Source organism: Theropithecus gelada, chromosome 14, assembly GCF_003255815.1.
Source record: "Theropithecus gelada isolate Dixy chromosome 14, Tgel_1.0, whole genome shotgun sequence".
NCBI classification, from domain to species: Eukaryota; Metazoa; Chordata; class Mammalia; order Primates; family Cercopithecidae; genus Theropithecus; species Theropithecus gelada.
Window position 1 is genome coordinate 85,610,460 of NC_037682.1, and position 26,247 is coordinate 85,636,706.

Consider the following 26,247-nt stretch of genomic DNA (forward strand, 5'->3'; position numbering starts at 1 on the left):
GCCTTTGCTTTTTCCTATTTCTGGTGATGCTGGTCTTCTCTTGTCTGATGCAGGGGAATTTGTGAGACTAGGAAAAGAAAACATTTCTGAGTCTTCTCACTTGCCCACAGATACTCCAAAATTTGGCTAATCTGCCCCCTAGTGGCAGACATTATAATTTCTGCCACTTTTTTTCCAACTGGAATTGCAAGAAAATACCCATAAAGGATTCATCTGAGGTATTTGCTGCATCTGCTACTACTGGCCTTGTCACTACCATGTAAAGGCAGGACAGTGCCTAAACTGGCCCATTGCTTGCTTCCTTATGTTAAGGCTTTGAATGTCTTTCTTAAAACGCAAACATGCGCCTAGGAACAGTAGTCTAACTGAATCCTTCAGCCTGAACTAGCTAGCCTGAGGGATGAGACACAGAATAGATGAGGGTCAGGAGAGCCCATGAGAGGCTAGCCATAAAGGTGAGTCGTCAGGGGGCCTGTGGCTATCTCAGGGGTGAGGAGCAGAAGGCACAGGTGGCAAAAATGCTTCCCCTGCTCCCTAAAAAATCATAAATGTTTATCTAGGAGTCATACCTTAGAACAGAGGAAGATGTCATAAAACTAGAACATAGCTTTTTTTGTTTTTTTGAGACAGGGTCTCAAAAAGTTGGAGTGCAGTGGTGTGATCACGGCTCACTGCAGCCTCTACCTCCCGGGCTCCAGTGATCTTCTCCCGTCTCATCCTCTTGAGTAATTGGGACTACAGGCACACGCCACCACACCCAGCTAATTTTTTTATTACTATTGTTAGAGAGATAAGGTTTCACTGTGTTGCCCAGGCTGGTCTCAAACTCCTGAGCTCAAGTGATCTGCCTGCCTTGGCCTCCCAAAGTGCTGGGATTATAGATGTGAGCCACTGTGCTTGGCCTGGAACATACTGTTCTTGAAGGAAAGGAATGCAAAACTTCCTAGCCCAAAAGGTGACTCTTTTTTAACATGTTAGTATGCATTTGTGCTGACAAAAGCACCCTTAGATTTTTGAGTCAAAAGACCAGGGATTGAATGTTCCTCTTGTGGTTGACAAGATGAGTAATAACAGGCAAGCTATTTAGCCTTTTGGAGTTTTTCTGAGCATGAATTTTGTCATCTGTAGAATGGGCATGATGGTGATAATTCTGCTGTCAGCAAAATGTTCATGGTTTTGTTTGTCATTAGGTCTTCCTGAGAATGGCGTGCTGTGACTAGGGTTGAAGGCGAAAGAGGGACATTTACTGAAAAGGTACTGACCTGGGCCTGGTGGCTTGATGACATTAGATTGTGAAGTCCTTAGCTCTTGAATAAAGCTGAGGAGACAAGGTGCAGGATGCACAGATCCCTATCAGAGAGCTTGGGGGAAATCCCAAAAGTGAAATCCCAATAGTGAAGTCTTAGGAGCAAAGATGGGAGGGGAGAGAAAAAGAAAGTGGGGGAAGAGGTAGGGGCAGAATAGAAGCTTGAAACTTGGTAAGTATTACTGGAGATGAGATTTCAACTAATGGAAGTAGGATAAAGGCTTTATCTAATGGAGAAAGGTCAACATGAGCCCAAATGTGGAACCCACAAACATGGTGTGAGGGAGATGCAACATGCTGGAGGGGACTCCAGGAGCTCCAGAAAAGGTGATTCTGTAATGCGTGGTGCATGACTGAAATGGTGATAAGACCATATGCAACTGATCTGACTTCAAAATTGGGTCATCAGGTGCCACTCAACAGGAACAAGTCAAGTAAAAGAGGGTATACCAGGCACACTCTTATAGCCAAAGTTTAATCACATCAGACATATAGGGGAAAAGGCCTCCCTATTAGCCAATGAATTAAAGCCCAGAATTATTTTTTCAGCTAGATCATAGTACAATAATCAGAACATGAATCTGAAAAACAGTCTATTATTCGTGAGTACATACATTCTTTCATTTGTTCATCAGATATTTATTGAGGACTACCTATTGTTCTAGCCCCGTAGAGATGCGGTTTCCTTCAAGGTAGAAGGTGTGATTAAAGTTTAGCAGAGAAAGTTCAGGATACAGACAGATCACAGCTGGCTAGAAGAGAAACACACATAGTATAAAGCATTATTCACACGAGAACTCAGTAAATATTTATTGAGTGATATGTTTTGGCTCTGCATCCCCACCCAAATCTCACCTCGAATTGTAATCCCTACATGTTGAGGGTAGGACCTGCAATCCCCATGTGTCGAAGGAGGGACGTGAGTGAATCATGGGGGCGGTTTTCCCCATGCTGTGCTCGTGATAGTGAGTGAGTTATCACGAGATCTGATGGTTTTATAAATGTTTGGAAGTTCCTCCTTTGCGCTTCTCTCCCTCTTCTGCCACCCATGTAAGACTTGCCTGCTTCCCCTTCCACCATGATTATAAGTTTCCTGAGGCCTCCCCAGCCATGCAGACTGTGAATCAATTAAACCTCTTTTCCTTATAAATTACCCCATCTTGGGTATTTCTTTAGAGCAGTGCAAAAAAAAGGAATAATACATTGAGTGATTGGGGTGGAGTCAAATACAGTGGGATGAGCAGAAAGGAATGGGAAGGGTATGGACTTTACTGTTAGAAATGTCTGGATAAAAACCCCAGCTCTGTCACTTGAGCCAAGTAATACCAGGCTACTTAAGGACTCAATAAAATGGTAGACATTAAAATTCGTAGGACAACATTAGCCTTGAAAGATTGGGAGGTTTTAGATCTGTAGAAATGAAGGGAAGGGCATTTTTATCTCACTACTTATCAGTGCATACTTAGCTTGATGCTCTCAGGAATCATCCTTTCATAGAGAAGCTCACATTATAAGCCAGCAGCACAGCAGGCATGCTAGGAAGATGTGGGCAACACTTGGAGTCACACAACAGTAATTCCACACTAATAAGAAGCAAATATTCCCGCCTACTTTGCCCATGCAAAATATTATGATTTTATACTGCGAAATCCTGAGTTGGGAGTTATATGAACAAATGGAGTTGTTTCAAGTACTTCACAATCCTTGCACTAGCTTCAGGAGGAAGTGTTAGGAGTTAACTGTGTTCCCCAGGAAACCATATGTTGAAATCTCAAGCCCCAGCACCTCTGCATGTGACTTTGTTTGGAAATAGGATCACTGCAGATGTAATTAAAGATGATATTATACTAGAGTAGAGTGGGCCCCAAACTCAATATGACTGGTGTCCTTAGAAAAAGGGGAAATTTGGACACATACACACATACACACACACGGAGAACAGCACCTGAAGCTGAAGCCAGATATTGGGATGACACATCTACAAGTCAAGGAACTACCAGAAGCCAGGAGGCTTAGAAAAGACCCTTCCCTAATATCTTAAGAGGGAATATGGTCCTGCCAACAGACACTTTGATCTCATACTTCTAGCCTCCAGAATTGTGAGATAATTAATACCTGGTGTTTAAGTCACTCAGTTTGCAGGACTTTGTTATGGCAGCCATAGCAAACTATTAAAGGAAGTCTTTACAATTTTTAAGAAAGGAGAGAGAGAATGTTTGGGGTAGAAATAAGATACCCTGCCCAAGGAGGGAAAAGCAAAAATGCAAGGAGACAGCTGAAGAGAACCACCCCAGAGTGTCTGAGGCCGGAGCAGATGTGTAGATAATACTGAGAGGGAGGAAGCTGAAGAGACAAAATTTCCTTTGAACAACAATACATCATAGTAACTCGAAGAGATAAGATCTGTACCTAGGAGACTGATACTGAGGGGTCTGTTATAATGCAGTCAGAAAACTAAGCTTGCGATTAGGAAATATCACCAATTCACCTGTTGATTCCAAAATGTCTAGTACAGCATCGAGCTTATTTACCTTATAGAGGGCTTTGTGTAGAACAGTGTTTCTCAAACTTTAATGTGTATACAAATTGCCTGCACATCTAGTTAAAACACCGATTCTGATTCAGCAGGTTTGGGGAGAAGCCTCAGAGTCTGCATTCCTAACAAGCTCCCAGGTGATGCGAACACAGCTGGTCCTTGGACCACCCTTTGGGTAGCAAGGGTGTAGGTTACAGTTATGTTCACAGGTAAATGAAAATAATTTTGGACAAAGAGAATGCTAAGTAAACAGAACTGATTGATGTTCTTGTTCTCTGTAACCTGGATTAGTTCAAGTGAGCGAAATGGCAGTAACAAAGAAATGATGGCGTGGCAGTGACCCGTCCTGAGTCTGGACTGGTGGCCAAATCATAGGAGGATCTTTTATAGTTATTTATATGTTTCTATGTAAGATATTTACAAATTTTCTATTTGATCTTTACAATGCAAAATTTTAAAATGTAATCTTTACAACTACTCTGAGATAGGGTAGGTATTAATATTTCTGGCACACATGGTGCCTAATAAATGTTTGGTATTTTTATCCCTATTTTATAAATAGAGATTGAGCTTCAGAGGTTAACTGTTGGTCAAGTAGATGTTCAAACACACATCTTCAAAACTCTTCCCCAACCTACCCAAGCCTCCTCAATAGCTATGTACTTTTTTGGGTTATATATGATTTCCTTTTTTTTTTTCTTTTTATCTAGACTTCTCTCTCTCTCTTTAAGCATGAAACTCAAACCCTACAAACTTATGTCTTAACAGGTATTAGTATTTTTGATATGCAGCATATTAGCAATGTGCTGGGAAAGATTTAAAAGATAGAACAGAACCAGTGAATTTCCCTATTATCTCCCTTGTTTCTTACTGTCTTTAAGCAAGTGGCTCAATTCCTTGGCTCAACCCCTACCCTATACCTTTAAAAAATATTTACAGCTTTTAAAAGTTTTTCTCAGCCCATCCTTCCTCTCCTGCCTGGCACTCTTAATCTCACTCCTGGTGGTGGCTCTAAATTATTCTACTGAGATACTGTCACTTGTTAAGCTCCTGTGGTGTGTATATTATGAAGAAAGGGGGCAGTGAGCAGATGATCAGATGGAAGTTCTTTGATTACTTTTGTTCTTGCAGGGATCCCCATGTTTTCTGGCTTTTATACATAATTATTGAGGGTTCCTCCCCACTTAAATATCATTTACTTATATTGGATGTGGATAAAGATGAAACAGTGAAATCCTTGCCACCAGAGAAACATCTTAAACTGTTCCAATCCTAAATGGCTTCAGTTGCATTTTGAAGAGTGGCAGCATTACACAGAAACCAGTGACACTAATGTCATTACTGCTGAGGACAATTCTCCCTCTTGTTCACTGGTTATTGATGTTCATTCTCAATAGGTTAACAATACTAGAAACTAAATATACATACCTCTTCCTAGGCCTAAACTCTACAAAAAAACTGAATTAAAAATCAAACCAGGCCGGGTGTGGTAGCTGATGCCTGTCATCACAGCACTTTGGGAGGCCAAGGTGGGAGGATCACTTGAGTTCAGGAGTTGAAACCAATGTGGGCAACAAAGCAACAGCCCATCTCTACCAAAAAAAAAAAAATCAAATTCAAAACACCAATAAACACATTTAAGAGTTTGGGTTTTTTTTCCCTCTCTTGTATTCTAAAATGAATGTATTAAAATAAAAACCAAAAAAGATAACATTTATTGCACATGTTGTGCCAGACATTGTTTTAAGAGCTTTAAACCTCACAAGAACCTTTTGAGTACTTTTACTTCATCTCTTTAAGAGATGAGGAAACAGACTTTTAAAGAAGTCCAGTAACTAGCACAAAGTCACAGAGTTAGCCAGAAATTTAAATCCAATTGGAAGAACTCTATGTAACATTTTTATTTTTCAGACAGAGTCTCACTCAGTTGCCCAAACTTTACTTTCTGCAGTGGCACAATCACAGCTCATTGCCGCCTTGACCTCCTCAGCTCAAGCTATCCTCCCACCTCAGTCTCCCAAATAGCTGGGACTACAGGTGCACACCACCATATCCAGCTAATTTTTAAATATTTTTGTAGAGATCGAGTCTCCCTATGTTTCCCAGGTTGGTCTCAAACTCCTGGGCTCAAGCAATCTTCCTGCGTCAGCCTTCCAAAGTGCTGGAATTATAGGTGTGAGCCACTGTGCTCAGCCAAGATCTTAAACATTATTCTATACTATCTCCCAAGACATCCAAATTTGTCTATGAGAATTTAAATAAAAATCTACAGTCCTTCTTACCTTGCAAAAAAAAAAATAGAAATTCCCATTCAAAGCAGCTTCAGTAAAAGATTGAATGGCTGCTACCAGTTTGCTACAGAATAGGCAGGCATACTGACCTCAGGGATGGCTAGATCCAGGGACTTGAACACTATCCGAATTCTCTCTCTGCGCTCCTTGCTGTCACACTCATTCTTTCAGACCAGCTTGTGGGGGACCACCTGGGAAAGCTCCAGGTTTCCCTCCTAACATGAGCCCAGAGAGGAAAATATTTGTCTCTGCTGTCTCCAGTGCCAATTCCTGTGAAATACTCTGATTGCCCCGATTAGGTCATGCACCCAAACCTCCGTTGGTCACAATGGCAATGGAAACAAGAACTGCGATTTGTCCAGTCTGGGTCACATGCCTACCTGTGGCCTAGAGGTCTGGGTCTGTACCAGAGGAGAAGAGAAAGGTGCTGGACAAAAAATAAAATAAAATAACTGCTAAACTACCTAGTATGTGTATACCCCTCTAGAGTTTACAAAGTGCTCTCATATGATTCATGCCTTTTGAGTCTCACAACCACCCTATAGAGAGGGGAGATGAAGTATTACTAAGAAATAGTGGTGGATTAAGATGGCTACAAATTCTTTGCCACTGCCTCCACTGAGAGACGGAGTTCATTTCCCTGTCACTTGAATCTGGGCTGGCTCCATGTTACTTAACCCATAAAATGTGGTACAACTTACTACAACTCATTCTCTGCCTCACCGTTTAAAGGACTTGCAGTTTCCACTTTCTTTCTCTGCGAATGCTCACTCTTAAGATGCTGCCTCTCCAAACCAGCCACCATGGAGTGAGATGTCCAATCTACATAGAGATGTCCACATGAGTGGACACTCCAGTCAACAGTTCCAGCTGAGCTCTCAGCTGCCAGCCAACATCAACTGCCAGCCATAGTAAGTGACCCACGTTGGACATTCCAGGGTGGTTTGGTTGGCAGCAATTGATCGAGGTCCCATGGCTAGAAAGTATCTGTGGTAATGCTAAGCCAGATGCTCTGACTCTAAGCCCACTAGGGCTTTGATTCCTCACTGCCTTCTATTAAAAACAGAACAAGCCTCGATTCAAAATCTCCAAGTGTAGAATTTCTGCGCAGGATGCAGGTTGAGGAAGTGAAGCATATAATTTGTTCATCTATTCAGCTTTGTTCATTTATGCCAGGCAACTGAACAAAGTGCACTCCTCGTTCTCAAGGAACTTAGAATGTAATCAACAGAGAGCCCTATAAACAGCTCACTTCAATAAGAACTCCTAAGTGCCATGGGGCAGCATGTGCAGGAACCCATGTCCAGGCCCTAAACTTAGCCCAAGGCATGAAATAACATGCACATGTTTTATTGGGTGTGGAAGAGTATTTCTGTGTCTGTATGGAGGATGCTGAAAAATGTTTTAAATGAATACAATTATTCTTCAAGATAAATGTGACAGGAAACGGGGAGAGACGCTGAGAAGAACTCTAATATTTGGGAGGGAAACGTGAATTCTAGTCCTGGTTCACCCTTGACTTAAATGTGCCCTTGGCCAAGTTGCTGAACCTCTCTGCAACTCAGTATCCTGATCTGTAAATCTGAGATGGAATCACATTATTTCTTCCTGTACTTGACAGTTCCTTCCTCCAACTCCATCCCTTTAAGTTTTGGTGTTCCTCGGAGTTTGGTTCTTTGCTCATTGCTCTTCTCACTCTGCAAATTCTCCCTAAGTGATCTCATCCATTCCACTGGCTTTTGTTATTACTCATATAACAAGGAAATCCCTTTATGCTTAGCCTAGTTCTTTCTGTGGGGTATCTACCAATGTATTCATCTGCTTATAGTACATCACTGGATGTTCTACAGGCACATGAAGTTCAATATACACAGAGCTTGGCTCATCACCTTGCCCACTTAACTCCCATTTTTGATTTCTCCCTTTACAATCAAGAATCAACACTGCTACCCAAGCTAGTGGCCTATGAAATTAACTTCACTTTCCCATTTCTCTCAATCTCACATGCAATTGTTTGTCAAGTACTGCTAATTTTGTGTCCTAAGTTTCTGAAATGCCTCCTTTGTCTAGATATCTCATAAACAGCTCAAATTCAAAATATTCAAAGTGTAACTCATTACTTCTCCCTCCTGGTTCTCTTCCTGTGTGTTCCAGGAGGATGTTATCACTATCTACCCAGGTGCTAGGTATCTGGGACTTGGGCATCACCCTTGTTTTCTCCTCTTTTGCCTCCCATAACCAGGTAACCACCAATTCCTGATGTCTGGCTTCCTATTCAATCTACCCACTTCTCTCCATTCTCACTGCTATTCTCTTTCACTTCCTGCAGTAGTATCCGGCCTTCTGTCCTCACTCCCTCTGACCTTTTCTCCACAGTGCAGCCAGATCTGATCGTGTCAGCAACTTCCCATCCCCATCCCCCATTTTTAATCCTTCGATTCCTGATACGTTTAACCCCCATGACCCAGACTGCAAAATCTAGTACAGGCATCGTAATCCATTCACCCTTGTCTCCCCTGCACCTAACATAATGTACTCCGCACATAACAGATACTCGATAAATATTAACCTGTGCTCATCACCTGATTATTGGTTATTTACAGCAGATAAATCCATGCGGTGCTCTCCGTGCGCTGGACCTCTGGAGGCACAGAGTAACATAAAGGCTCATTGTTGTTATGAGCTGGAGGCCTTAAATGAAAGCTATAAGACATTAACTGCACATAATAGTACCAATGAATTCCGTAGTCAGTACAGAAAAGGATGCATATCCCAGGATACCTTCATGATGGGGCCTTAAAACAAAAGTCACCCTCATGGCTCTGCACTTTTTAAGGCAGGCTTTGGCTCTGTCGCCCAGGCTGGAGTGCAGTACTGGCGAGATCTCGGCTCACTGCAACCTCCGCCTCCTGGGTTCAAGCGATTCTCCTGCCTCAGCCTCCCCAGTAGCTAGGATTACAGGCACCCACCACCACGCCTGGCTAATTTTTGTTGTTGCTGTATTTTTTGTAAAGATGAGGTTTCACCATGGTTTTTTTGTTTTTTTGAGACGGAGTCTCTGTCGCCCAGGCTGGAATGCAGTGGCGCCATCTCGATCTCGGCTCACTACAACCTCCGCCTCCTGGGTTCACGCCATTCTCCTGCCTCAGCCTCCCGAGTAGCTGGGACTACAGGCGCCTGCCACCACGCCCGGCTAATTTTTTTTTTTTTTTTTTTTTGCATTTTTAGCAGAGACAGGGTTTCACCATCTTAGCCAGGATGGTCTCGATCTCCTGACCTTGTGATCCGCCCGCCTCAGCCTCCCAAAGTGCTGAGACTACAGGCGTGGGCCACCACGCCCGGCCTTCACCATGTTTTTAAAAGGACTTGGTCTTGAACTCTTGGGCTCAAGTGATCCCCCCGCCTCGGCCTCCCAAAGTGCTGGGATTACAGGCGCGAGTCACCGAGCGCGGCCCAGAGGGGAAAACGTCAAAGCCCAACAGGTGTGACAAATAATGGGCCCCTACGCAGGCTGGGACTGACGCGTGCCTGTGCGCGTGCGCGGGGCGCGGGGTTGTTAACACCTTGCGGCCTTCCAGGCTGCCCCCGAGGAAGGCGGGACCGGGCCTATTCCCGCGGTTTAGTCCCGCCATTGGCGGGCGGTTTGAATGACGGAAGTGACGGTGGCTCGGCGATGGCTCTCCCGCAGGCGCAGAAACGGCTGCTGGGCAGCTGATGGGCAGGAGCTTACCAGGCCGGCTTGCTCTGAGCTGCGGCTACTGTGTCCAGGCTCCGGGTTCTCAGGTGAGTGATGGACGCGCCGGCTTCCCAGTCGCCCCGTAGGAGCGCGGCTCCCCGAGGTCCAGGAGCTGGGATTGTGCTCCGAAGGAAGGGGATCCCAGGAAGGCGCCTTGTTGCGAACGCAGGTACGGCCCGCGTTTCTCAGGCTCCGCAGGCCGGGGGCCCTGCCCGCGGTCGGGCTGGCGGCTGTAAAGAGTGTCCGGCCCAGACCCGGCAGCTCAGTGCGAGAGGCTTTGCGCGCTCTCCTAGGGTCTGGTGGCGCGAACTTCCCCGCAGCCTCTCCTGTCCCGGCGCTTCCGTGCCGGGGGAGGGGCGCTTCCCCCAGATCACCCGCGGCCATGGCCTGCCACCTGGTAGTTGTTAAGAGCCTTCCCTGGAATCGTTTCATGCAGAGAGCGCGCTCTCTTTTGGTGTCTGCCACATTAATCTCTCAGTTATTCAATCGTGTCCCAAACTCAGCTTTTAAAACAATGGTGAACTTTTGAGTCCTTAATACTTAGAGTGTATTTGAAGACTTCACGCTAAATCACGTCGGAACAAACCTGTTGGGGCCGATGTTATTATTCCCTTTATACGTTTAAGAAAACGAGAACAGAGCGACTTAAATGACTTGGCTAGTATCTTCCTGCTACTGAGTGTCAGTGTTGGGTCTTGAACCCAGATCTTCCAAGTTTAGTATTAATTTTGTGATTACTATGTACCAGGAGCCATTTAATCCTCAGGACGACATCTTGCAAGATAAATAGTATCATCTTCAATGTTGGATAGTAATAAAATGTAGAATTTAAAAATCCGTGTTACTAAGAATAAATAATTAATAAACAAGTAAATGGGGCAGCAGGGAAAACTTCCTTACAGCAGGACTCCGATTGATAATCGTAGAAGGAATAATGGAAATAATACTATTTGGTAAACACAACAGTAGTTGTTTCAGACAAGTCATCAGTGGACACTAAAGTCATTGGGCAAAAGTATGATGAAAAGCGTGTTTCTGTAGCCTCCACTCTGTCTTCATGAGATACTTACAAGGAAAAGTAATAACTACAGAGGAGAAACTTGGTGGACATTATCTTAACCAAGTGACCAAAATTCAGCATCATTTACCTCTTGATAGCAGTGCACTGAGAAAGGTGCGTAATCAGTTCTGTGGTGTTCTTGCCAAAAAATACATAACCTCAGTTTAATCATAGAATATTAGACAAATCTAAATGGAGGGACATTCAACAAAGTACTTGGCCAGTATTTTCAAAAATGACAAGGTCTTGAAGACAAACTGAGAAACTGTCCCAGATTAAGGGAGACATAATAACGTTGGCATTATGAGAATGTAACTCACATATCTTAATCCCCTGCATTCAGAAATCTCCATTTGCACTGAGGCCATGCTTCCCATGGGCTGCTCCTAGCCACTGACAGTGGCAGGCCTGTTCCTGAGGATCTCCCACAGGTCTTGCTGAACCTTTCTTATAGTGCATGGCTAAGAGGGGTCTACCCATTGTTACTTCCCTCCGTTCAGTGTCAGACTTACATTGAAGTCTGAAAATATTTGCAGGTTTACTCCCATCTTAGCGTCTGCTTTTTAGATGACCCACAGTTACACAGCAACAAATGCAATGTGTTATCCTTGGATTGGCTCCTGGTCCAGAAAATAGACATTAGTGTGATAATTGACAAAAATGGAATACTGTAAAAAATATTGTGCCAGTGTTACTATTCAGATTTTGAAAGGGCAAATGGGAATTCTAAGCCTGAAATTTCCAAATAAAAAGTTTTAAAAATGTAAAAATTATACACAAGAGGAAACAGTTATTCTATCGCATTTTAGGAGCTTAAAAATAACAAAATGTATGTATGTTTTTCAATAATCCTCTGAGATGAAGTAATGAATACTTAAAATCTGAAATATCAGGGTTTTTTCCTCATATATTAAAGTATAAGAATAAAACACACAAATCTGGGTATACTATTTGAGGAATTTTTACATACGTATACACCTGTGTAAACCATCATACAGATCAAAATATAGAATATTTTCAGTACCCCAGCAAGCTTCTTTGTGCCATCTCCGAGTCAGTAACCTCCAGTAAGGCAACTTTATTTTTACCTCTCATGGATTAGTTCTGCTTGTTTTTGAACTTTATATAAATCAGTTTTATCGTACTCTTTTGTGTCTGGCTTTTTAAAAATTCAGTGATATTATGTCTATGAGATTCATCAGGAATTAGTCTTAATTATTTAAATATGAGTGAATTCTCAGACTTTCAGACAAAATAATAAAGATACATTGTGAGGATTAATCTTGTTCCTTTTTCTTCTTTGTTAAATTCTTTTCTGTTTTTTAAAGTCTCACTCTCAACCACAGCTTAAATAAAATTTTCACCACTCCACGTGTTTTTGTGTGTTGGAAAGTTAGGACCCATTTGGAATAAGGAAACCAGATTCTTCCCTTGACTCTGCCACTAGCGGTTGTCACTCAGGGAAAGTCCTTTAACCCAAGAGACCTTGTTTCTTCATGTATAGCATGAAAAATATAATTAGTACTTTAGTTACCTTTACCAAAGCCGTGTGAATATTAGATGAGTAGGATGCATTAAAAGATTTTTTAATGCAAGCAGTTCCTCCTTTTTGGCATTAGAGTCTTATTGAAGATAGTGATGATTGTGTATAGCTCTGTAGCACTTTACATGAATTAACTTATTGAGTCATTCAGTCAGTCAACACACTTACTGAAGTAACTGCCTATGGGCGAGACACTGTTTTTAGGCTATGGACATAAAATGGTGAATAAGTCCATTCTGCCCTCGTGAGCTTACATTCTGATGGAGAAGTCACTGGAAAGGTATTAGTCCCTGTTAGGTAACCCCACAGTCTCCTAGCCCCATTGTGTTTACACCTGGTTGAAAACATTGTCCATCCATAGTATGTGAAATATTAATATGGTAGTTATTTATTAAATTTAATTGAATATTAAAATTTTTATTAAAAAACCCATAGCCACTGTCCTTCAATTGTTAGGAATCTAACTAGAAAGAGCAAACTGTAATTTTTGAAAAACTACAGGAGATAATACCAAGACAACGTAAAATTTGTCCCCTTCTGAATGTATAGGTAATAATGTATTAGAGGTGGGCAAATCAGGAGTGGGAAATTGGAACAGGAATTATCAGAGGACAGCTTCGTAAAAGAAGGAGGGCTTAAGCCAGCTTCAGAAAGATGTAAATATTCAGTGACAGATTGCCTGCCTGGTCGTTGTGAGGGAGGGAGACCTGAGAAATGTTGACTTGTCTCAGATAAAATGGTTGTGTACTGATGTAAAGTGTCTAATTTTTTGGAAATGGCAGTAATGGGAGCCAGTTAATATCAGAATTACCTGAGGTGGGTATTCAAATTATAGAACTATAGATTCTCATATTTATTCCATTTCTTTCTGTCTCGTTCCCCCAAAAAGGAGCATGTTATAACCTAGGGAGGAGAGAGAGAACACCGAGTGTGAACAGTAGCAACAGAAGAATAGATCTGGGCCGGGCGTGGTGGCTCACCCCTGTAATCCCAGTAATTGGGGAGGCTGAGGCAGGTGGATCACTTGAGGTCAGGAGTTCGAGGCCAGCCTGGCCAACATGGTGAAACCCTGTCTCTGCTAAAAATACAAAAATTAGTTGGGTGTGGTGGCGCATGCCTGTAATCCCAGCTACTCAGGAGGCTGAGGCAGGAGAATCACTTGAACTCAGGAGACAGAGGTTGTGGTGAGCCGAGATCATATCATTGCACTCCAACCTGGGCAACAGAATGAGACTCCATCTCAAAAAAAAAAGGAAAAGAATAATAGATCTGAAAACCTAAACACTTGATACCGCCGAGCAGGTCATTCATGTAAAACTTGCATCACTATAATTATTGAAGAATTGTTTACTGTAGAGTATAGAACATGGGATTGATGTGATTTCAAGAGGCAACAATGACACTTGGTGATCAAGTTATATACAGTAGACTGGGAGTTGAATCTAGGAATGAAGAACCCTTGAAATTGTAGCAACTTTGCTAGTTATGAACAAGTTATAAAAGTTCTAAAGTGTCAAATTGTAGTTTTGAAAACATTTATTCTATGCTAACATCTTTTTAGGTCTTTGTGGTTTTTCACATTTAAGCTCAGTAACCACTGGAAATGCTAACCAGCAATAAGTCAGGTCCAGATACGCAAGGTAGACAATCTGCTATAGACGGGAGAAAACTTTCCTGAGTAATTCTGATTCAGTCTTCATTTCCCCTTTCCCACCCTTCTGAGTATCACTGATCTAAGCGTGAATTTATAATTGCTGTTTGTAAATAAGTTGGACTTCATTTACTCAAATTTTCCTTGCATGTATATAAACCTTTAAATATCAAAAGTATTAACATGAATTTTAAAAATTATTCCCGCCAGACATAGTGGCTCATGCCTGTAATCCCAGCACTTTGGAAAGCCGAGGCAGGTGGATCACTGGAGGCCAGAAGTTCGAGCCATCCTGGCCAACATAGTGAAAACCCATCTCTACTAAAAATACAAAAATTAGCCAGGCATGGTGGCGGGCACCTGTAATCCCAGCTACCCTGGAGGCTGAGGCATGAGAATTGCTTGAAAGCGGGAGGCAGAGGTTACAGTAAGCTGAGATGACACCACTGCACTCCAACCTGGGTGACAGAGCGAGACTGTCTCAAAAAAAAAAACAAAACAACAAAATTCTAATCTTTACTGCCCTATTTTAATGTTACATTATTTTTATAGACATTTTCCTTTTTAAATTCAGAGTTGTCATACATGAAGTACACAGAAATGAAAAGAAAAGTTGTGAATGCTCGCAAGCTGAGATTGAGTCCTAATGAGGAAGCCTTCATTTTGAAGGAAGATTATGAAAGAAGACGAAAACTAAGATTGCTACAGGTATGACTTATTTGGAACAAAGTTTTAAATTCCTTTCTTCCTCAAATTACTTGTATTCTTTTACATTAGAATGTTCTAAATGTTATATTTAAAAACCTCGTCTGGGTATGCAAGAGCCCTGGTTCTTCAGTATTAACTAGTTTTGGAACACTTGAAAAACAGGCTGAGATGGTAAGCAGATTGTAGAAGAGTTGGAAGATAGGTATTATTTGACTCAAATATTGAAAATTGCTCTTTATCTTTTTTAAAAATGGTCTAATTGATAACAGGAAGCTTAAATGACTGAAGAACACTAATTGGAAAGATTATTAGCTGCTGAAACAAATTTATCAGGAAATTGTAGATAACCCTTTTCTAGAAGTGTTTTTAAAGTCTTTGTGAAGTATGTTTCAGGTACCGTTCTGTCTAGAATCAGAGATGATGTACAACAGAAATGGAGTTCTCACCTGGCTCTATCTATACTCTGGGCTATAGATTTTATTGAATCATATTTATCACTTTAGCTTTTGTAGGTTATTAGAGTGATAATGGCAGTCCTTTTGGGAGTGGGTGCTGAATAAAAGCTATCAGTTAGGAGTAATTAGATATAGTCTTGAGATGTTTACTTTTTGTACATTCAGATTTTCTGCTTTAAATAGTCCTTATCTAATACAAGATGAGTATCAAGGAGAGTTGACAGACTTAAGAGAATTCATTTGAGTTCCTGTTTCCAAATAGCTTTTCAAAAAAGTTTAAGTGAACTTCCTTTCATATAACCTGTTAAATACGCATTCTTTAGGTTCGAGAACAAGAAAGAGATATCGCCTTACAGATAAGAGAAGACATAAAACAGAGGAGAAATCAACAATTTACACGTTTGGCAGAGGAGCTAAGGGCAGAATGGGAAGAATCACAAACTCAGAAAATACAGAACTTGGAAAAACTGTATTTGGCAAGTTTGAGAAGTATGGGAGAGGGACATCGACAGGCCAAAGAAAATGTGAGATCTTATTTGACTACCCAGTTGTGGCAGTAATATTAGTCAAAAGTAAATTATAGTTGTTGAATGCTTTTCTGATAACATTTTCATGTATTGAATTTCTTTGAGGCAGCTTGAGCTTTTTTATAAATTTAATGGAATTTGTGAATAATAGGCTCATTTCTTACTAAGAGTTATTTCAAGTAAAATCCATGTCAAACAAAATTGGTCTTCCTATGATGTTTAAATTAGCATTATTCTCTTCCAATACTCCTCTATCTGGGGAAATAATAATCTTCTGAATCAGAAGTTGTCCACCTCAGGCATTTTAGAGAGATTTGGTGGGGCGAATTCAGATTTCTCATTTCAGTATATTTCCCTTAAACATGTGGTTTGAATGTATATACATTTGGATTTCATTTACTAATAGCAAACATTTTTTGATGACTTTCAGAAACTCATGGTAAGTCTGCCCCATTATTTTGATTTATTGTGATTTATGATGTGGAAATACTACAGTCCCAGAATCAGTCACATACAATAAACAAGCTAATTACAAAAAAAGTAAATCTTTGATATCAACTAGTGAGGAAGAAACTATCTTAAAGATTGTGGCAGTCTGTTTCATGGTGCTTGGTTTTAGCCTGTGTTTTTAGTAATAGCCATTAAGTTCTGACTCAGATTTTTGTGGTTTTATGTGTGCCACATTCACTTCATGCCTTAGTGCAGTGTTTCCCAAACCTCTGTCATTTGAATACCATGTTCACAATTTTTGCCCTTACTGGGAAACTACCCATATCACTATATATTTGACATTTTAATTTAGATGGACTCTTTTATTACTTACTTTAACCATGTCCTAAGTAGTTCGATATCCTATTTATATTTTTGTAATAATAGGTTAATTGATTGCATTAACTTTACATTAAACTGTTTGTGTTTGTGCCCCCTAATATGGCATATCGTCAGTGGTGCTGTTACCATGCTCTGGGAAACACTGCTATAGTATGTAGACAGAAGATGACAAAATTGATAAATCACTTCTGACATCATACGAGATACATTTCTGTTATTCTTGTTTAACATGACATTTTAAGTAATGTATATTTTTAGGAACCTGATTTGGATGCTCTGGCACAGCAGGCAGCAGAAAGGAAAAGAAAAGCAGATTTGAGGCATAAAGAAGCCCTGAAAGTACAGAAAAATAAAAAAGAAATATTAATGAAACAAAAAACCTGGTAAAGTAATAATTTTTACTATAATCTCAACTGAAACTAACATGATTGAAAGTAGAGGATACATAGGATACTGTGTAAGCAAATATTAAACATCACAGTAGCACATTCATTGCATTTGTTAAACTTGATTTAAAAATAATGCTGGGGATGGAGTGATTTGCTTAGGTGAACATAATAACTAATGAGCTTTCTTTTCTAGTTATAGTTTGAGTTCAGCAGCAGTTACTAAGTTTCTGAAGAAATGTATGGCTAGTTCAGAATGCATGTCAACCAATGTCTGTCTTCTGATGTAAACATGAAATAAAAATTGATGTGATTAATAACATTAAAAAAGGTTGTAGACTCTGGAAGTCATCAGTATTTTTTGCATGTTGTAAAAATTAAAGGGCCATTCACAGGAAACATGAGTGAAGGAAAGTAAAAAATTAAGGGCCCCGTTACTAGTTAGCAATGGCCATTTTTAACAAAATTTCTGGGGTTTTTTTCACTCTAAAGAACATTGTAAGTTTCTTGGGTTGGTCCCCACCATAGAGCTTTCTGTCTTTAGATAGGCCTCTCTCAATTTCTAAACATTTTCTTAACATGTGTACAGACTCTTTACACATGTAAAGCTTACTGAGGCTGTGGAATCAGACTAGAGGATTTCTTGAGCCTATGACTTGTATATTTTTAACCCAGAGAGTTGTACTGTAATATTATCACTGGTAGATTAATTGATGACATCTCTTGTTTCTTAAGGCATATAAAAGCTCGAAAGGAAGCACTGCTTGTGGAAAAAGAGAGATCAGCCAAAATTACAAGTCTGCCACCTCCTCCTCCAACTCTTTTTGAGGTGAGTTCGAGTATTAAGAGGAACTAGGTCATGATTATTCTTTACTGTTATAATTCACTGGAGGTCAGAATGACTACCACTTAATTGTACAAGTCTTCTTGTACAATTAAAAACTTTTACAGGAATATATCGAGTATTTTAAAATAATTCTAGATATCATTTCACCTATAAATACTTTAGTGTGTATCTCTGATGTATAAGGACTTTTTTCTTAGTATAATACTAATATTGTTTCCAATATTATTTAATACCCAGTATTTGTTCACCCTTCCTCAATGATGTCAAAAAAATTTTGTTGTTTGGAAAACTATAATGGTTTTGGTTTTGAAAAAACTTTTAATAATTCTGCCTTTTGAAAAAATACCCTTTATTTGTTGGGGTAAAAAAACTAGACTATTTGTCCTCTAGACTTTCCCACACTCTGAATTTGGCTTATTTTAAATGGTCAATATTTTACAGATAAATTAAGTTTCAGTTAAATTAATAAATGTGCATAAGATTATAAAGTATCCAAGTGCGATTTTTAATAAGAAAAGAGGAAAACAATGTTATAAATTAAAAAGAGAGATCTATTTTTTATGGAAGTAAAATGTGTGCTTTTGTGATTTGAAGCTTGTTTTAATTACATTTTTAAAAAATGTAATTAAAGCAGAAAATTTTTAAAATATTTGTTCTCCACATTAGCTTGTTACAGTTATTGATATGGCTATTTGGATGATTGTCAAAATTACCTAGTTATTTTTATCTGAAAAATTAAATAGAAGTAAACCCACAAATACAGGGATGTCTAATATAGTTGCACATACAAGTATATTCTGTATAAGCATAAGTACCAGATATTCACTTCTTAGACCTTTCAGTTTGTCAGACTTCCTGCTTTTTTACGTTGAGCTATCTACCATGTAACATTTGATCCAACAAAATTCAGACGTAAAAGTCGTATTTCAGTCACTCCCTCAGTACAAAGTGACACGATAAAAGCTAGGCAATATATTATCCATGATGCCTTTTGATTATCTTTGTATTAATTCTTAGTATTTATAACAAGCCAAAGTCAAAAATTTATAAAAAGCAAACAAATCTCTGTAAGTGCTTTGACAAGCATGAGTTATATCAGTGGGCATGAACTATTTCGTTCTTTTTTTCTTTTGAGACAGAGTCTCACTCTGTCACCCAGGCTGGAATGCAGTGGTGCAATCTTGGCTCACTGCAGCCTCCACCTCCCGGGTTCTAGCGATTCTCCTGCCTCAGCCTCCTAGGTAGCTGGGATTATAGGCACCCACCACCATGCCCAGCTAATTTTTGTGTTTTTAGTAGAGACAAGGTTTCACCATGTTGGCCAGGCTGGCCTTGAACTCCTGACCTCAGATGATTCACCCACCTCGGCCTTCCAAAGTGCTAGGATTACAGGTGTGAGCCACTGCACCCAGCCTAGTTCCTTTTAAGAAAACAGGACATATTCCTCATTTTTCCGTCTGCCAGTTTTCAGAGTGAAGAGTTGGTGTAATAATCAATGCCATTGGTGGTAAATGGGTTTTTTTTTTCCTTTCTCTTTTGTGACTCTCACTGTTAACTTGTGGAGGTTTTTTACTCAATATTACATAGTTCAATTGTAGTCATTATTCTTTTTCTTCTCACTGATGTTTGTAATATCTGAAATTTGGTCAGCAGGAGAGTCTTGAAGTTGTTTCTTGCATCCCCGTGACTCCATGAGCATTTCCTTGCAAATGGCTCAGCAAATGACCTTAATTTACTCTGGCTTAATTTACTGTGTCCCGTATCTGGTATCTCCAAAGACCCCTGATTCTTTTTAGTGGAGAAATGGTACTTATAAATAAGATCTGGGTGACTGCATTCTTGTTTCACTAAAAGGCATTATTTTAGAAAAATCCATTAGCCAAGCCAATAAAGGTGTTTGGGATAAGGCAGTGTTTCTGAATGTCTTGAGATGGTTGTGAATTTATCACATAGAAGGGAGGGACAGGATTGTGGTTTGGGAAAAACTAGGTTGTGGGGTATTTGGGGGCCAGGGAAATGCACCATATAAGAACACTGTGTCACATACACAGGATATAGATGCATCTGTATCACTGTTTCTTCAAGCAGATAAAAATATAAATGCTGAGAAGCTGGAGGAAATAAACCTAGACTATTTAGTCTTCTCAAACCAAGGTCTTTCCTCAGTTAATTTAAGAAAATATTATTTTTTGAGGGAGCTGTTTACATGGTGAAGAGAATTGATACTTCTTGTGTACCTAAGAATTTAGTTATGTCAGGTTTTTTTTTATTCGTATGTAATTTAATCACATTAGCCCTGCATGTTAGATATTTCCATGTAACAAATGATGAAAATTGAAGGTCAGAGTTTAACGTAACCAAAGTCCTTTAATAGGTAAGTGGGAGAACCAGAGTTTATGTCAACGTCAAATTCTATAAAACTCATGATCTTTTTACTGCGACACTTAGCTTCCCATGATTATACTTCTTCAGAGTTCTTGCTGTTAAAGTTAACTACTTATGTACTAAAGTCTAGAAATGTAAACAACCACAGTCTTTTCATAGGTCTGTTAAGGAATGAAATTCATATTGAAAACCCTGAGATGCTATGAAGACTTCTCATATATCTATACCAGATGCAAGAGAAAAATGAGCTTTGTTTTATTCTTCCCTTGCTTATACCTTTTTTGTTGTTGTTGTTTGAGACAGGATCTCACTGTGTTTCCCAGGCTAGAGTGCAGTGACTCTTCACCAGCACCATCATAGCTCACTGCAGCCTTGAACTCCTGAGCTAAAGCAATCCTCCTGCTTCTGCTTCCTGAGTAGCTGTGACTACAGGCATGTGCCACAGGGCCTGGCATTTTTTTTTTCTTGTTTTCCATTGCTGCATGAGCCAGTGTCAGCTACTCCAGAGTAGAAAGCTGGTTTTGTCCTGTACTTGGGTAGATAAAGCTAGAAATAGTTAGTGTGGAGCAAAACTAAGGCTGGAAGATAGAACACGGGAAGTAAATTGAGTGATTAAATTATTAACAGATCATCCTAATTCTGCCAGGCTAAGGACTGATTTCACTAAAAACTTAGGTGCAATTCATTGGAAATCCTGTTATAATCAATAAGGATTCATAGTAATCAAAATCTCAAATTGTGATCCCAATTTTGGGAGGATTCCAAATTCAATCTATACATAATTGCCTTTACTCTGGAAGTACTGGTGCTTTAAAATGTGTAAACTGAATCACATTTGTATATCAAATTACATAATTTTAGAGACTTGTTTTCTTCAGAGTTCTTCCTTTTCAAGAGTCCTATGGTTTATTTTTTTCAAGGCATTGATTTAACAGCTACTAAGATTCTTTGTAGAGTGAAGCATTCTAATGTGTACTACCATCTCTGAATTTTTGTTTTGTGACCAGTTTCTTACTGAACTTTAATATTAACTAGTTAAAGTTGGGTGTGGTGGCACCTGCCTTTAATCCCAGCTACTTAGGAGGCTGAGGTGGATTCCTTGAGCCCAGGAGTTCAAGACCAGCCTGGGAAACATAGCAAGACCCTGTCTCAAATATATGTATGTATATGTGTATATATATGCTAGTTAATGTTTTCATTAGTGGTCAGTTTAATTCTTTACCTGAATGATAAGACCCTGAATAAGGTCCTCTGTTGTACATACCCGGATGTATTTCCAGGTACTTGCCAATTAGTTATCTTCTGACTAGTCTAGGTAATTCTCAACTTTGGCTGTACATTTATCACCTGTGCAGCTTTTTTTTATTTTTTATTTTTTGAGACAGAGTCGTACTCCATCACCCAGGCTGGAGTGCAGTGGTGTAAGATCGGCTCACTGCAACCTTTGCCTCCTGGGTTCAAGTGATTCTCCTGCCTCAGCCTCCCAAGTAGCTGGGATTACAAGTGTGTGCTACCATGCCCGGCTAATTGTTGATTTCTAGTAGAAAAGGGGTTTCTCCATGTTGACCAGGCTGGTCTCAAACTCCTGACATCAAGTGATCTGCCTGCCTTGGCCTCCCAAGGTGCTGGGATTACAGGTGTGAGCCACAACACCTGGCCGCAGCTTTTTAACAGCGCTAATACTGGGCTCTGTTCTTAAAAACTTGTTAAAAGCTACTCAGGTAAGAAATAAGTTCTCAGATAATAGAAAGTTTCTCAGATAAGAAAGAAGTTCTTAAAAACTACTCAAATAATTCTGCTTACATTAGCCTGTTCACTTTTACTTGGATTTTCTTAATCCCCCCTTCTTTGTTTTTTTTTGTTTGTTTGTTTTTTGTTTGTTTGTTTGTTTTGAGACAGAGTCTTGCTCTGTCACCCAGGTTGGAGTGCAGTGGCACACTTGGCACACTTTTGGCTCATTTTGCATCATTGCAGCCTCTGACCCCTGGTTCAAGCAGTTATCTTGCCTCAGCCTCCTTAGCAGCAGGGATTACAGGTGTGTGCTACCATGCCTGGCTAATTTTTGTATTTTTAGTAGAAATGGAGTTTTACCATGTTGGCTACGCTGGTCTTGAACTCCTGACCTCAAGTGATCCACCTGCCTCGGCCTCCCAAAGTGCTGGGATTACAGGTGTGAGCCACCGCGCCCAGCCCCTTCTTGTCTTCTATATTGTTTCTTTTCACTTGAGTCCTCCTCATCATTCCACATTCATATATGTTATAGCTAAAACTGGTTAATTCTGAACTATTCTTACTTAAACTTTTCTCCCTCCCAACCTGTGTTGCATTCGTGATGTCATTGAATTAGCCAGGCATGATGGTACATGCCTGTAGTCCTAGCTATGTTAGGCTGAAGCATAAGGATCACTTGAGCCCAGGAGTTGCAGTGAGCTATGGTCATGCCTCTGTACTCTGGCCTTGTCAACAGGCCTTAAAAAAATTAAAAATGCTTTTTATACATTAATTGATTCTCACAGTAATTGTCACAATGATCATATGGTATAGCAATAGCTATAAATCCACTTTTCTTAAGGAAGCTGAGGGACAGAAAAGTTGAGGGACTTTGCTAACTTTTCACTACTAGGATATAATACAGAAGACATCCAGCAGAAGTGTTAGCATTTCTTTCTGGATATTGTTTTCATCATGTTATCTGTAAAATGCATGGTTTATTATTTAACTTATGTGTAATTGTTAGAACTTCTAGTTGTTAGAACTGTTACTGTGAGCTCTTTGAAGCCAGCAGCCATTCTTTTATTTTACTTCTCATTGTCGTTCACAATGCCTTGTGTAATGTTTAACACATAGTAGGCACTTAATATTGTCAGTTTAGTTAATTAATTAACATCAGTGTGTGATAGGTTGTGATGGGTTGAATCTGCCTTTACTACAAAATACAGGAAAGAGAAGGGCGAAGGTGGTTTACTTTCATTCTTCTGAGAGTTGTTTTGTTCTGGAATAAGTGTAATTTAAATATATTGGCAAGTGTTTCAGGAACAAAACTCAAAATACATCATTAAACATTGAGAAAATAAGACTAGTGTGAACTACAGTAGAATTTTTGTGATTAGATATGGAAAAGGACATAATGAGGCATGTTGTTTTCTTATAAATATAATGAAATGATTTTCATTTCACTTGATGGCCTATAAGCCCTTCTATATTCAGAGATTTAAAGATGAAATTTCTCTATAAATAACTTAAAAATTGAGATGAATAAAGCACATTGATTAGTTAGCGACACCTTGAAGATGATTTGAAATACTGATGAGTCTAGTACTTTTATTAAAATTTGAAGTAATTTAACTAAAAATTTGATTTCATTATGAGCAGATTTTAGCATGTTTTGGATGCAGAGAACTCAATAAAATACAAAATAACTTTTTTTGCATTGGATTCAGCTTTAAGTGAAAATTAATGCTTTTAACGTATTTTTTTATGTTCTCGTTTCCAGAACATTGAAGTAAAAAGAATTTCTGCAGTCAAAACCAATAGTTCTACCTACCACCATCTTCACACTTTTGTGAGTAGAGAGACAGACACAAAACAGGTGATTGACTTATTGTTTCTTCATGCCCTCGATTTATTATTTCTGTGTGCATTGAATTGAATTATATCTTAATTATATTATGGTGTTCCCAGATTTCAGAATTTGTACAATTGGTAATAATAATCAAAAACCTTTTAAATGCTTTGAATTTTTATGTCAGGCATATGATGGTTTAATATGAATTAAATAAACTAGTTGGCTATTTAAATGGTTATATTTTAAAATAACAGATTTTAAAGCTTTTTTTAATCATAAAATATTACATGCTATTTGTGAAAAATTTAAAACTATACACATAAGTGTAAACTATTGGGAAAACACCAGTTCTGTCATCAAAGTGGAATATGGTTAATGTTTTAATAAATTCATTATAACTTTTATTTAAATATAAACATATACACACTTTTCAAAACATGATTTTTAGTAGCCACTTAATATTTCATCGTACCATTTATTTAATCATTATTTTTTGCTTCTGTAAGTAATCATTATCTTGCACATTTTTATCCACATCTCTGATTATATATAAATTCCTAAAAGAGAAAGTATTGGCTCCAAACTGTGTAACATTTGATACAGATCATTAAATTGCTTTTTAAAAGCATCAACAACATAGGAGAATGGCCACCTTACCATAACCTTGTCTGCACGGAATATTGTGTTTTAAAAATTATTGCCAGTCTTAAGAGTAACAAATGATATATTGTTATTATAATTGCTATTTCTCTGTGTCAATGGGGGTTTTAATTTTTTTCATGTTGAATGTATTTGGCTACTAGGAAAATAAATTTTATAGCATTCCTGTGGCATTTAGAATGCAACAAATACACATTTTGGTTGACTGCTTAATAGCAGGTATTAAAAGCAATATTCAGTTAAGAACTAAGATGAATATCACAGAATGAACTTCTAAGATGCAAGAGTAAATCTGAGATTTATTTAAAATTGTAAAGTATTATTTCATTTTCAACATTATAATGTAGGAACAATAACTTCAATTTGTTGCTAAATGCTTTACTATTCACTGCATTTTTGTGATATTAAAAAGATGTTACCTTTTAACTAAGATTGATGATGAATTATTTTTTACCTAACTCCATCAGCATAGGGTGCTGCTGGTATTAAATTAATATCCATAAGCTTTCTTTTTTGATAGTAACTAGAAGACCTACCTCCTTTTCAATTTTTGGACTTAAAAATTAGATCAGTAGTTACAATGATAAAGGGTTAGAAAAAAGTTAGGGACCACAAACAAATTTTATTTCTAACAGTTTTATGAAAGTGGTCCCACAAACTAAAGCTTTGTGTAGTTTGGAGATATGATTTCTGAATATTTCCAGAAATAGATTTATTACTGTACACCTTCTTATTCGAATATTTTCTTTTATTTGCTGCTTTACTCCATCACTTAGGAAAAATCTGTCCTTAAACCTTGGATTTAAAATGTGATGATTAATGTATTTGGCTTTCAAGATAAAATTACCTCAGTTTTCATCTGCACTCAGCTCACATGCACAATAATTTTAGCATCTTCCCTGGAGGAGAACGATATGATCTTTATAGCAGGTATCATATAAAAAATATTTGCACTCTTGGCATATATGTTTGGGTATTTTTCTTTAGCAGCTTTCTCCGAACAAACTTTCATTTGTTCAGTCAGACTTGTTAGCACATAAGAGCTGCTATTGTGTGTGTGTGTGCTGGGATTACAGGCTTGAGCCACCGCGCCTGGCCTGAGGTTTCCTTTTTTTTTATGTTTGAGACGGAGTCTTGTCCTGTGTGTGTGTGTTTTTAACATCCTGATAAAGTAATTCCAAAATCTCTTGTATGTCATAATATATATCTTTGGCTGAAGAAGAATTATGAAAGTGACCTGCTGTAGTCCTACTTACAGCCAGTAGTTGTCTACATTTTGCTTTGTTACATTCGCTACCTCTACACACAACTAAGCAAAACATCATATGCTTAAAAGTCCTACATTACTTATTCATAGCCTTCATCATGTCTATTCTTTGTCAGTGACAGTTACATAGCACTTTTTTCTTTTTTTTTCTTTTTTTTTTTTTTTTTTGAGACGGAGTCTCGCTCTGTCACCCAGGCTGGAGTGCAGTGGCCGGATCTCAGCTCACTGCAAGCTCCGCCTCCCGGGTTCACGCCATTCTCCGGCCTCAGCCTCCCGAGTAGCTGGGACTACAGGCGCCCGCCACCTCGCCCGGCTAGTTTTTTGTATTTCTTAATAGAGACGGGGTTTCACCGTGTTAGCCAGGATGGTCTCGATCTCCTGACCTCGTGATCCGCCCGTCTCGGCCTCCCAAAGTGCTGGGATTACAGGCTTGAGCCACCGCGCCCGGCCCTTCTTTTTTTTTTTTTTTTTTTTTTGAGACGGAGTCTCGCTC

The 26,247-nt window shown here is 39.1% G+C and overlaps 1 protein-coding gene across 1 annotated transcript in view; it reads left to right on the top strand.

The window, feature by feature from the left end:
* Positions 1–9,790: 9,790 nt before the first annotated feature.
* CEP295 (centrosomal protein 295) overlaps positions 9,791–26,247 on the top strand; it is a 77,523-nt gene continuing 61,066 nt past the window's right edge. Inside the window, exons 1-6 of the mRNA XM_025356396.1 lie at positions 9,791–9,916; positions 14,698–14,831; positions 15,610–15,810; positions 16,903–17,027; positions 17,766–17,859; positions 23,756–23,851. Of these exons, the coding sequence (XP_025212181.1) occupies positions 14,709–14,831; positions 15,610–15,810; positions 16,903–17,027; positions 17,766–17,859; positions 23,756–23,851 (639 nt within the window). The 5' untranslated portion in view covers positions 9,791–9,916; positions 14,698–14,708. The remainder of the gene's footprint in view (positions 9,917–14,697; positions 14,832–15,609; positions 15,811–16,902; positions 17,028–17,765; positions 17,860–23,755; positions 23,852–26,247) is intronic.